This window comes from Callorhinus ursinus, unplaced genomic scaffold (genome assembly GCF_003265705.2).
Source record: "Callorhinus ursinus isolate GAN/ISIS: 27379988/994484 unplaced genomic scaffold, GSC_fseal_2.0 scaffold43, whole genome shotgun sequence".
Classification (NCBI taxonomy): Eukaryota; Metazoa; Chordata; class Mammalia; order Carnivora; family Otariidae; genus Callorhinus; species Callorhinus ursinus.
The window spans coordinates 6,775,020-6,788,422 of record NW_027397105.1 but is presented as its reverse complement, the minus strand read 5'-3'; the positions used below and the strand labels follow the sequence as shown (position 1 = coordinate 6,788,422).

At 44.6% G+C, this 13,403-nt stretch overlaps 1 protein-coding gene across 5 annotated transcripts in view; it reads right to left on the bottom strand.

Annotated features, from left to right (window-relative positions):
- Positions 1–13,403, bottom strand: part of MYOCD (myocardin) — a 95,445-nt gene that overhangs the window by 8,983 nt on the left and 73,059 nt on the right. For all 5 annotated transcript variants that reach the window (XM_073881737.1, XM_073881738.1, XM_073881739.1 and 2 more), the window contains 2 exons: positions 3,789–4,712; positions 1,051–1,191 (listed from right to left, as the gene is read on the bottom strand). In XM_073881737.1, coding sequence (XP_073737838.1) covers positions 1,051–1,191; positions 3,789–4,712 — 1,065 coding nt within the window. The remainder of the gene's footprint in view (positions 1–1,050; positions 1,192–3,788; positions 4,713–13,403) is intronic.

The following is a 13,403-nucleotide window of genomic DNA, read 5'->3' as shown; positions in this document are numbered from 1 at the left end:
GCTCGTGGGATCAGAAACGGTACGGCTTCCATGTTACAAACTCCAGGCTTGAGTTTGGAAAAACTGATTTGAGGGGGGACGAAAAAGAGCTAGGGTTTAGAAACAACGCCAGTGTATTGACAGTAGGACACATCACGGGCATCCTATTGACAATAGTACATATCGTTGGCAAATCACGGGCATATTGTAGTATGTGTCTGGAGGCATGTTAGGATGGGAACCTTGCTGATTCATTTTCCCCTCTAGGATGAACCCTGTTCGGTTAGGAGAAAAGCAAATAAAGTAAGAGTCCAGTCCAATATGAAAAAGTCCATCACCCCAGGAATTCCCAGGGTACTTTACCCTCACTGCCCACCCCCCACCCCGGGGAGGCGTTTCTTTCCTAATTGGGTGCGTTTGCAGAGAGATGAAGCCACCGCTTGGGTATCTCTTTAGGAACCAGCCTCATGTATTGTGAGCATTCTATGGAATGCCAGGGCCATTTCAGGGTCTCTGTCCCCAAAGGACGCCCTGCCTCTCCTTGTGGCAAGCAGCGCTTCTGTGTCATGGCCCTCTTGTTGGTCTCCTTCTAATCACCTCTTCGTTAGTCCTTGGAACTCCCCATATCCTGGCTCCCTCCCATCCCTGATTTCCACCTGCTGGGATGTACCACTTTTCCTTTTTCCACCGAGAGACTGCACCATGACTCGAACTCTCTGCACCTTTCTAGACCTTTCTAGACCCTTCCACCTTAACACTCTTTTTTGAGTGTTATTTCCCCACGTGCCTCTATTCCAATCTTGGACTCCACGGAAACCGGTGTGTTTGCCGTGTTGTTTCACAAACAGACCACACTCATGTTAGTCCTCATGATTCCCAGGATGACCCCGGGGCAATGGCTCCTCAGTACACCCTGATTTCTATCTGTACATCCATGCCAGTCTGTTTCCAGTGGATTTTTTTTTTTTATCTAAAATGTCACTGATTTCTGCCTTTGGACCTCCTCATTTGGGGGACGGGGCCACAGAAGAGGGAAAGAGGCCAAGTTTAAACCTTTTTCCAGGCGCCTACCTTTTGCTGGACCCCTGGGCTTTTGGGACGAGGGGTGCCCCCAGCACCATGACTGCTGTCTGCCTGGGCTCCAGGGAAAGGGGGGTGGAGGCCGGAGGACTGGGGAGAGAAGCTTGCAGGATGGCTCTCATGCCCTGAGTTCTGGAAGGAAGAAATGACCAATGAGGTGGCCTCCAGCAGCACACTTGAGAGCTTTGGCTGAGACTCCTGGTCCCTGCCCTGGTGTCTTATCTTTTCAACTCTCCCTAAATCCCATTATCAAAGTCTCAAATCTGGCTTTGTACACATCACCCATTGCTCAAAAACCTTCCATGGCTCCCATGCATCCACAGCATAAGGTCTCCACTGTAACCAGTGTTCAAGATGCTCCAGGCCAGTTACCATTTCCTTCAAAAGCTTGTATTCTATTAACTTGCCTCAGCATGCCCTGCACATTGTACCTCCCTATCTTTTCCCACATGGAATGTTCTTTTACTGACTCTCATTTTTTAATGCTATGTTTCTCGTGGAGTCTAACCCCTTTGCAAAACCTTCCTGGACCGGCCTCCACCCCCCCCCAAAAAAAAGACCTTCCTGGACCTTCCTAGCCCTTCATGACCAATCTGCTTCCCCCCACCTTCCCGAACACTTTGTGCAGCACTTGATACCAGAAGCACTGATCAGGCATGTTATTCTATATTGCTCTTTATCTTTTTTATCAGGTAATTGATCATGTCCTCAAAGAGTGCTTTGTAAACTATGAACCACTGCATGAATGTTAGTTCTTCTTGAGAGTATCCATGTCGTCAGAATGGTCTTAAGGTCCAGATCTGTGTTTCAAGAACTATTTTTACCTTTGTTGCCTAGGACACCGTGCACTAGTAAATGTTGTCAACAGAGATGACAATCCATGTGACGTCCCAGCCCCTCCCAGAGTGTCCACTCAGAAGTGGGCATCATTCACTTGAATGTGCTATTTGGGGGTGTGTAAAATCATATTCCCATTACCTATGGCCATACCCCATACTCCCAGGGTAGAGAACATTTCAGTGGGAAAAGGGCATGCATTTTAGCATCAGATGACCCTGGGTTCCTGTGACCCTGCGCTCCTGGGTTAACCTCCTTGGGCTTCATTTTCTTCTGTGTCAAGTAAAGAATAAAGAATTGGAGCTCATAAGGTTGTGACAATTAACGAGATTACTCAGAGGCATGCCTCTTAATACTGGGCACGTGGCAGGATCCAATCATGTGGATTTTCTTCCTATTTTCCTTTCTCATAAGGTAGATTTCAGGACTTCTGATGATGTAATTTTCTTTCTCAGCCTTAGGTAGATTTTCCTAATGATTTTTTAGCTTTGTGGACAAGGAAAGTCTCTGATGATCACCTTGGTCGCGTCTTTGAACTAGTTACTGCCGTAAGCTCTCTCCCTACAACCACCTCTCATTCAGCTCCAACCACACTGGTCTTCCTTCTGATCCCTGAATATTACACACACAACTCCCACCTCAGGGCCCTTGCTCTTGCTATTCTTCCTTTGCCTGCAATGCCTTCACCCCAAATATTCATGAGGCTTGCTCCCTTATCTCTTTCAAAGATTTGCTTAAATGGCCCCAGACCTTTGACTTAAAAGTTGCAAACTTGCAAATGCTCCATCACCATGCCTCCCTGCTTTTTCTCCATAACATCTATCATCCTTTAGGGGCGCTTGGGTGGCTCAGTCGGTTAAGCATCTGCCTTCGGCTCACTTGGGCTCGTGATACCCGGGTCCTGGGATCGAGCCCCACATGGGGCTCCCTGCCCTCCTTCTCCCCCACTGCTTGCGCTCTCTCTAGCTACGTCTCTTTCTCTCTCAAATAAATAAAATCTTAAAAAAAATCTATCATCTTCTGATACATGATATATTTTACGTGTTTACTTTATTTACTGTCTGTCTTCCCATGAGAATAGGGATTTTTGTTTGGTTAGTTCATCCCTCATCCCCAGAGACCAGAACAGGGTCTGACACACATAGTAGTGTTCGGAAAATATTTGCACTATGTAGACCATTACACGGACAGAATAGTAAGGTCTGGTAACTTCCCTTTGGCTCTCTTGATGAATTGGTTTGGCCTGTGGTGAGGTTTTATGCTGAGGAGTCCTGAAAAGGGGATTGGCAATCTGACCCACCACCTGTTTTTGTCTGTTTGTTTGTTTGTTTGTTTAAGATTTCATTTATTTATTAGAGAGAGAGAGAGAGCACAAGCAAGGGGAGCAGCAAGCAGAGGGAGAGGGAGTAGCAGGCTCCCCGCTGAGCAGGGAGCCCGACACGGGTCTCAATCCCAGGACCCCAAGATCATGACCTGAACCAAAGGCAGATGCCCAACTGACTGAGCCACCCAGGCGCCCCCACTACCTGTTTTTATAACTAAAGTTCTACTGGAGCCCAGCCTTGTGAATTCCTTTACAAGTTGTGGACGTCCGCGTTCAGGATACAAGGGTGCCCACTGAGTAGCTGTGACACAGGCCCATCCGACCCACGAGGACAGAACATTGATTATCCAGCCTTTCACACGCAGATTTTGCTAACCTCAATCTCGGAGAAGAGAGTCTCTGGTCTCCGGTGAAGACCAGAGGTTGCTTCTGGGCTTCTGGTAAACCCTACCCATTCAAACTTCAGCTCTTGGGCCTTTGCCAGCCACACCCCACTTCTGGAAAGCGGGGTGCTACGGGGGAGCCTGAGGCGGGGAGTTGTTACCTGCGCAGTATGCGCAGCGCATACCTGGTTGCTGGCAGGTGAGGAGATCCTGTGCCCTTCCCCTTGGGCACCCGAAGAGGAGGGGAGGAAGTAATGGTTGTTGGGGGATGGGGGCAAGCTGATGTGCTGCGGGCTTTTGACAGCGCCCAGCGGCGAGTGCTGAGGGGAGCACTGGGGGCTGAGAAACGTGGACGGCAGCGCGTCGCTGGGGCCCGAGGCCAGCTCGGCGCACGGAGCGGACCCCGGGGGCCGGCGCCCCGCCGCTTCGCAGGCCTGCGCTCGGCCCTCTGAGCTGAGGCCCTGTCTCTTCCCAGGTCTCTGCTGGGGCGTGAAGGGACAACTGGACGCGGCGTCCTCCTGCTTGACGGGGACGGCCAAGAAGGGCGGCGGCTTCTCAGGGCAGGTGCTCCTCTTCTGCTTCTGCAGCTGCAGCCTCAGCTCCTCCACGTGGCGCTGCTCCTGCTGGAGCTTCCAGGTGAGCTCGTTGATCACCTTCTGCTTCTCCACCAGCATCTTGTCCTTCTCGGAGTCCAGCCCGTCCAGCTCGGGGCCAAGGGAGCCCCCGTTCAGGCTGCTCAGGAGGCTCTCGTCGGCGCACGCGGGGAGCGGGGACGGGTGCAGGCAGAGAGACGGGGACGCATCGTTGAAGGGGTCGGGCAGGGACCCCGCCGCCGACAGGTCGGAGGAGGCGGGCGAGATCGGGGGGCTGGAGCTGGTGCTGCCGAAGTGGTAGAAGCCGTTGGATAAGGCGCCGGTGGACGGGGAGGACTGGTAGCCGGGCAGCGCGCTGCTGGGCGTCACGGGGAAAGTGACCGTCGTGATGTCCCCGAAGTTAGCCAGGGGGGTCCCCGAACAGTCCTGGAAGGGCCGCAGACGGTCCATGAGGGCCGTCTTGGTGCCTGACACCGGCAGACCCCGGATTCGAAGCTGCTGTCTTAATTCGGAGACCTACAGAAACCAGGGCGTGGTTAGTGTGCCGGTTAAGGACAATCTCTAAGAATGAATGAATGAATGAATGAATGAATAAATAAATAAATTATTACGTTCGCTTTAAAACACCACACGTGGAATTTTACATCCGCTTTTCTATGACTTGCTTACAATCCCCTCCCCTTCCCTTGGTATCAATAGGCTTTTGCACCATGCTTTTTTTTTTTTTTTCCATGATCCCAGAATCCTAGAAAGGCATAGCCCACATGAACCATAGAGGCCACCTACTCTGCTAGCTTCCAGCCCCCACCCTGGTCCTCGCCCCATTCTACAGATGAGAAGACTGATCTCTGCCCAGGTTTAGCCATCAGCTGGCAATCAGCCCAAAGCACAATGAGACTCCAGGTCTTCTGCTCCTAGGTCACCGCTCTCCCTGCCAGGCTCTCTCTGTCCTTGGTTCTCCAACTTGAGCAGGTGCATTTTTAACAGATTCCCAGGGGATGCTGATGCACTGGTCCCCGGACCAGGTTTTGAGAACCATGGTTCTACATTAACACTTATGTCCTTTTTTTTTTTTTTTAAGATTTATTTATTTTAGAGAGAGAGTGAGCCTGAGCATGGGGAGGGGCAAAGGGAGAGAGAATCTTAAGTAGATTCCCTGCTGAGCATGGAGCCCGACACGGGGCTTGATCCCACCACCCCAAGATCACGACCTGAGCCGAAATCAAGAGTCAGAGGCTCAACAGACTGAGCCGCCCAGGCACCCCACATACGTCCTAATTTTAATAACTGGCTAGATGATAGTCATATACCGAGGGAGACTGTGCTGGGATAAGACCATCAGTTCAAATCCCGATCTTGCCTCTTACTAGCTCAGAGATCACTCCGTGCCTTGGTTCCCCTTCTGTAAAATGGAGACAGTCATAGCGACCTTATGTGTTTTTGTGAGGACTGAAATGGCTTAACATTTGTTAAGTGCTTGGAATAGTGTCTAGCAAATGGTTAGTGTGGTGTAAGAGTTTGCCATTATTATGGTGATTCACGTGTGATAATTTCATCCTGCATTTTTTACAATGTTCATAAATGATAAGCTGCAGATATCTAAAAATATGGGAACTAAATTAACAATCATGACTATGAATGATGGAATACCTGAATCCATTAAAGCTGATGTTATATACAATAATGAATAATTATTTATGGTATATTATTTTTTCTTGATTTTTAAAATTTGAGAGAGAGAGAAAGAGAGAGAGAGAGAGAGAGAGAGCACGAGCTGGGAGGGACAAAGGGAGAATGGCAAGCAGATTCCCTGCTGAGCAAGGAGCCGGATGCAGGACTCGATCCCAGGACCCTGAGATCATGACCTGAGCGGAAGTCAGACACTCAACCAACAGAACAACCCAGGTGCCCCCCCCCCGTTTTTGGTATATTAATAAATGAAAAACAGTTTGAATTGTTTGATTCTATTTTTCTAAGAATTATATAAATTTGTATGTATGTGTGTGTATATTTAAACCTATGCTTGCTGATGAAAATATGTGGATAAAGATAGACTAAAATGTTAACAATGGTTCTCCTTATCTCTAACATCCTAAATATTTCACATAAGATATTACTTTTGTAATTAAAACAAGAAACATTAAATATCTAAGTGTCAATAATCCCATAAAATAGCTCGAAGAACAAATATTCTTCTGATATTCTGTAGGGAAAGATCTTTTGAGCCTAAAAGCAAAGAAAGCAACTTTAAAAATACGACAAAAATAAAAAAACCCTCTAAGTCAAAAACACCAAAAAGAAAATGCAAATGCAGATAGCAGTCTCAGACAAAAATAATTGCAGGACAAATAATAAGGTATTAGTAAGCTCCCTGTACTAAGTGTGCTTTAACAAACCCCCAAAATAAACCAACACCCCAAAATAGGTAATGGGCATGGTTCAACTCTTCACAAACAAAAGATACATTTTTATTTATTTATTTGAGAGAGAGCAAGACAGAGGGAGAGCATGAGCAGGGGAGAGGAGCAGAGGGAGAGAGGGAGAAGCAGACTCCCCGCTGAGCAGGGAGCCCCATGCGGGGCTCGAGCCCAGGATCCTGGGATCATGACCTGAACTGGAGGAAGACGCTTCACTGACTGAGCCACCCAAGTGCCCACAAAAGACACATTTTTTTAAAAAATGGCAATAAGAGACATGTACCAGCATTAGTAATCCAAATAAAATAAATACGGACATATTTTTGCATTCGTGAAATTGACAAAGGAATTAATAACACTTTGTGTTAATGAAGTAGCAGCAAAAAAAAGCAAATAAAAATGTTTTTTTTTACAGAAAGTTCCTTAATGCCTTGCTATTCCAAGGGTGGTCCTTGGACCAACAGCTCCAAGGGCATCCAGGAGCATGTTAGGAATGCAGACACTCAGGCCCCCTCCCCACACCTACTGAATCAGAACCTGTATTTTACCCAGAGCCCCAGGTGATCCAGTGTGTATATTCATGCTTGATAAATGTTGCCACAGCGCAATGCTTCTGGCAGTAGATTGGCACAAACGTTCAGGACAGAAATTTTTACAATATGTATTCTTTGGCAAGAACTTTAGTATTTTTTTTTTTTTTTAAGTAGGCTCCATGCTCAACACAGGGCTTGAACTCACAACTCTGAGATCAAGACCTGAGGTCAAGAGTCAGATGCTCTACCGACTGAGCCACCCAGGCACCCCAGGCAAGAACTTTAAAAAATGTTAATATGTTTTGGTTCAGGAATTCTACTCCCAGGACAGTCATTGGATACATTAATAAATTTATGTACAAATTATATTTTTAATAGCAAAAATTTGGAAGCAAGTTAAGTGTCTGACACAGGACTGTTAACTAGGTGGCAGAATGATACGCTATGAAAAATAAAAATTCTGGGACACCTGGGTGGCTCAGTCGGTTAAACATCTGCCTTCGGCTCAGGTCATGATCCCAGGGTCCTGGGATCGAGCTCCACATCGGGCTCCCTGCTCAGCGGGGAGCCTGCTTCTCCCTCTCCCACTCCCCCTGCTTGTGTTCCCTCTCTCACTGTGTCTCTCTCTGTCAAATAAATAAATAAAATCTTTTAAAAAAATAAAAATTGTATTGAATATTGCAAGTTATGGAAAATGCTTATGATATGTTAACCAAAAAAGCATGTCAGAAATTCATGCTCACAGGATTACGTTACAGCAATAATTAAAAAAATTTTTTCAACAATAATTTTGAAAACAGGTCCACCTGTATTTTAAGTTTATAGGGAAATAAAATCTGCAATGTTATCTGTGGGTCAATTATCTTTTAAAATACTCTTTATTTCTACCTGCACTATCCTGTCTCAACAGTAAATAATTAATTTTATAATCATTTAAAGGGTATTTTAAAAGGATTACAAGAACTCACACTATTGCAAGTGGTACCACCCCCCCCATCTTTCTGGCATTGTTTTATCTTTTTTTTTTTCTTTCCAGATTTGCTGGTTTGAAAAAGTACAGAATAGCAAGTCATTATTGTTTTAACTTTGAATTACTTAAAATTAATGAGTTCTACATTTATTTTTAGAATCTGTTCTGGCACTGAATATTTTAAACTACATCATTAAATAATGCAGCTCATATGCCGAAATAACACAAATACTTGTTGCGTTCATGTACCTTACATTTCGGAGTATTATGCTGTGTGGGCTTGCTTGGGACAAAGGTTTGTATACACCTCTTTCCTATACTCAGTGATGTTTTAATTGCTGATCACTCTTTCAACCATGTGTTATGGAGATGTCTATCATACACAAAAGTTGATGAAAAAGTATAATGAACCTCATGTACCCATCAACCAGCGTCAACAATGATTCATCCATGCCCAATCCTGATTCATTTATACCCTAAACCACTTCCACTATATTTCCTAAATTATTCTGAAGCAACTCATATAATGAGATTTGTAAATATTCTGATATCTTTCTCTAAAAGGTAAGTGCATTTTATAAAAAACACCAATAAAAGACCATTATCACATCCAAAACACCTGAACAACTATTTCTTAATATCCATCATATTTTCCCAGTTTTTAAATTTCCCATTATTTTCTCTGTCTCTCTCTCTCTCATGCTGTCATGCTCTCTGGCTCTCCAGTTTCTTAGAAACAAGAAAAAAAATCCATATACTGGATTAGCAAAAGAAGAAAAAACAAAACAAAACATATACTGTGATGTTACCATGTATAACTTTAAAAAAAAGATTTATTTATTTATTTGAGAGAGAGAGAGTGAGCAGGAGCGGGGGGCTGGGGCAGAGGGAGAGGGAGACTCTCCAGCAGGCTCCCTGCTGAGTGCAGAGCCCGACACAGGGCTCAATCTCACAACCCCGAGATCATGACCCTGAGCTCAAACTAAGAGTGTTGGATGCTTAACCAACTATGTCCCCCAGGTGCCCTCCATGTGTAAGTTCTTAATAAGAAATCAAACTTTTTTCCCAGTGCTTTTCCCCTTTTACTCCTAATCAGCAAAACATGAGCGTTTTGGGAGAACATCTACCTTCGATACCTTATCTTTCTGATGACCTGTTTTAAGGGTCACCTTCATTAATTCCTCCTGTTTCTTCCTTTTCCAAGGTATGGTTATATCACCTGCTTCCTTTATTCCTCTCCTCACCTCCTTCACTTCCCACTCTTTCCAACTGCCCTCCTTCCGTCTCTTTCGGTGTTGTGGCTTCAACCCACCCCGCTATGCAAACGATTCCAAAATTTCTGTGCCCAGCCTGACAACTAGGTCGGCGTGTCTCTAACTGCATGGAAACTGGCTAGCTTTTTCCTCTTGGTTGTCCTGGTGGTAGCTGTGGCTCAATTTCCCCAAACTGAATGCACCTGCCAACATCCCTTTGGATCAGCTCCCCATTTTACCCTCCCAGTTTCTGCCCCTGGTGTCACGATCCTAGGTGACACCTCTCCCCATACACCCCGTGGTCAAGTCCAATTAAGGTTTCTCCTTCTCCATCCTCCTTTCGAATGACAGTAGCAAAACCCTTCAGGTCACTCAATTAAAAGAAGAACTACGCTCCAATCCAGTAATTACACTACCGGATATTTACTAAAAAAATACAAAAACAAGAATTCAAAGGCATACATGCACCCCTATATTTATAGCAGCATTATTTACAATAGCCAAATTATGGAAGCCGCCCAAGTGCCCATTGATAGATGAATGGAAAAAGAAGATGTGGTGTGTATACAGTGGAATATTACTCAGCCATAAAAAAGAACTAAACCTCGCCATTTGCAACCGCATGGATGGAGCTAGAGGCTATTATGCTAAGCGAAATAAGTCAGCCAGAGAAAGACAAATACCATGTGATTTCATTCATATGTGGAATTTAAGAAACAAACAAGCAAAGGGAAAAAAAGAAAGAGAGAGAGAGAGAGACAAACCAAGGACAGACTTTTAATCACAAAGAACAAACTGATAGTCACCAGAGGGGAGGTGGCGGGGCGATGGGAGAAATATGTGATAGGGATCAAGGAGTGCACTTGTGATGAACTCTGAGTTTTGTACAGAACTGTCGAATCACCATATTGCACACCTGAAACTAATATAACACTGCATGTTAACTATAATGGAATTTAAAATAAAATAAAAAATGAAACAAAAATATCACTCACTTAATTCCAAACCCCAGTTTTGTCATCTATAGGCTGGTTAACTTGCATAGCATTTGGTCTCTTTTTCTGGGGGTGGGGGTTAAGCAAGACATTTATTCACTTGGTATATGATCTTAGTGCACTGTGTGCCTATAATATAAACCATAAACTCACAACTGATCAACACTCAAACTTGACAATGTGCAACCCATGTAGGGATGTGAGGTTGATGTGATAAACGTCATATGTCTCCCAAATATAACTCCAGACTTCCTACTTTAACTTCTTAAAATACACCAATCAATGTTACCAGAGAGACTAAAACCAAATCCTATGAATTTACCAAACTTATTTATTCTGTAAAGATTCTTAGGCTTCTACAGAAGGAGATGAAGGTCTATTTTTAGATGTCAGCATTCTGGATTGACTTGTGGGCTCTGGCAACATAGGACAAAGTTGTCAAATGAACAGATGAAATTGGGACGGCTTCTCCAAGTGGGGGAGAAAATGTAGAGATAAAAGGATCTCTTTTACATGTTAACCTATGTCCTGATAGAACCAACATATTTCTCCCACTTTTCTCACCTGAGCTATCAGGGTTGGTGTTAGGTTTATCAACAGTATCTTTCTTCTAGGGGAACCTGGGTGGCTCGGTTGTTTAAGCGTCTGACTTCGGCTCAGGTCATCTCAGGGTCCTGGGATCGAGCGCCGCCTCAGGCTCCCTACTCAGCAGGGAGTCTGCTTCTCCCTCTGCTCCTCCCCCCACTCATGCTCTCTCTCAAATAAATAAATAAAATCTTAAAAAAAACCCAATATCTTTGTTCTGTACAGCAAACCATTTTATAGCATTCATGATAAAGATAAATATCAAAAATATCTAGCATGATAATGAGTCATATGCCTTATTCATTTAGCATCTTTGAGGTCCTGATTTTTATATTCACATGTAAAACCTATCTTGCAGGGTGAAAATGGAAGCAAATCTATACAGGATGGTCAACTGATAGTTTACACTCAGAAACTGGCAGCTGTGACCCCCATCATTTCCTAGTACCCCCGCTAATTTATTATTATATACCGAACCAGCCAATCATTCTGAACATGTGCACATGGAGGAGACCATCTTTGGAGGCTCTGCCAGACGGCACATCACATCTAGACTATGCTGTCTGGGGTCTAGGCAACTACCTGACCCCGGGCTCCCATTCTAAGGTAGATTACTTTTTAAAAAATCTTTTTTTTTTTTTTTTTCAATGCAGGGCTTGAACTCATAACCTTGAGATTAAGACCTGAGCTGAGATCACGGGTCAGATGCTTCACCCACTGAGCCAGCCAGGAGCATCTGAAAAATCTTTTTTATTCTGGTTAAAGATGTACGGCATGAAATGTACCATCCAATCACTTTTAAATATGCAGTTCAGTGGAATTAGTGCATTCACACTCTTGTGCAAACAACACCACCATCTGTCTCCAGAACATTTTCCTCATTGCGAGCAGAACCTATGTACCCTTTACACACTAACACCCCATTTCTCCTCTGCCAAGCCCCTGGCAAGCACCCTTCTACTTTCTGTCTTTGAACTTCTCTAGGTCCCTCATACAAGTAGACTCAGAATAGTTGTCCCTTTGTGCCTGGCTTACTTCATTTAGCATATTGTTGTCTGGGTGAGAGGACCTAATTTTATACCTTCATGGATTTATGACCTGGGGAGTGAAGGGTGGGTGACCCGTTACCAGAAGCTTGGCATCCTCCTCTAGCCTCATGGATGCTAAATCGGAATGAGCTCAATGAAACCTAAGCATTTTTATTCCAAGTGGAAGGGACAGAGGAACTCTTGATATCACAACCCAAGATGTATTTTATTGACCAGTGTTGGCCACTGGCAGCCATAGAATTAATTTTCTTTCATTTGAAATAAATTCCACTCCCACCTTTCCCCCAAGACAGATAATGACCAAAGACTGAGAATGGGAATGGAGGGTGACAAATAAGGCCCGAGAAATCCTGGCCCAGTGAAGACCACGGGGACCTGTAGGAAACTGGCTTTTTGGGGAAAAGTGATAAGGTCCTTTGGGGGAGGGAAGAGTAATAGGTGGGATCACAGACAACGGAGTGAGGTGTTGAGGGGAGCAGGTGTTCACACATTAGAGAAGTTGAAGGCACCACAAACTGCCTTCTCCAGTTCTTTTGTAATCACTGGATGGGTGAATACGCCAAATGTGATCACCGCTCTGGAATGCGCGAGGTTTAGCTCAAAGCCCAGGGTCATCTCGGTGAACTGAGATCCCTGAAGTCTGTGATCCAGAGTACACTGCTCCCCCCACACAGCATTTAACACGTTGCTGTCACATTTCAGGGCAGAAATTCTCAGACTTGGGGATTTCACAGAATAGTACATTGTTTCAAATTATGCAGTTGATGCAGTTGAGGTTGGGTTACCAACATTTCGTCTTGTTACACAAGACTAACATCCTTATTTAATAATACCCCTGCTTAATAGAAAGAAACAAAAGTCTACCAGAAACATTCCACTTCCACCCACTACTGTCATCATTTCCAAACAGGGTCTTTCTTTAGATTCGAAACTTCGGGAGGAAATAAATACTTTGAATAAAGATCCGTCAAGGTATGCCGAACACACTTAGATTTATGAAAAGCCCTTTATGTGGTTCTTGTTTTTCTCATTTCACCAGGGACTGGTTGAAATTCATCATGGAATTGACTGCTGGTTTAGAACATTCAGGAAGCCCACATCAATCTTACAGCTACTCTACGCTACACTCTGTCATGTATATACGATTCCATCGGGTTCTCACAAGAACTCCTGTATGCAAATGAGCAATCTAAGATGCAGAGAAATTAAGAAATGAACCCAAGGTTGCATAGCCAGTGAAAGAGCTGATTTAGAAGCCCAGGGTCTTCTGCTCTATGGGGGGCGGGTTACTCAACCACAGCAGTTAAGATTTTATCATCTACTTGAATCTCCCCTAACCTTCTCCCTCCCACTGTTTTATTCAAGAACTCAGTTGGGGAAAATGTTAAAAAGCTACTGATGGATT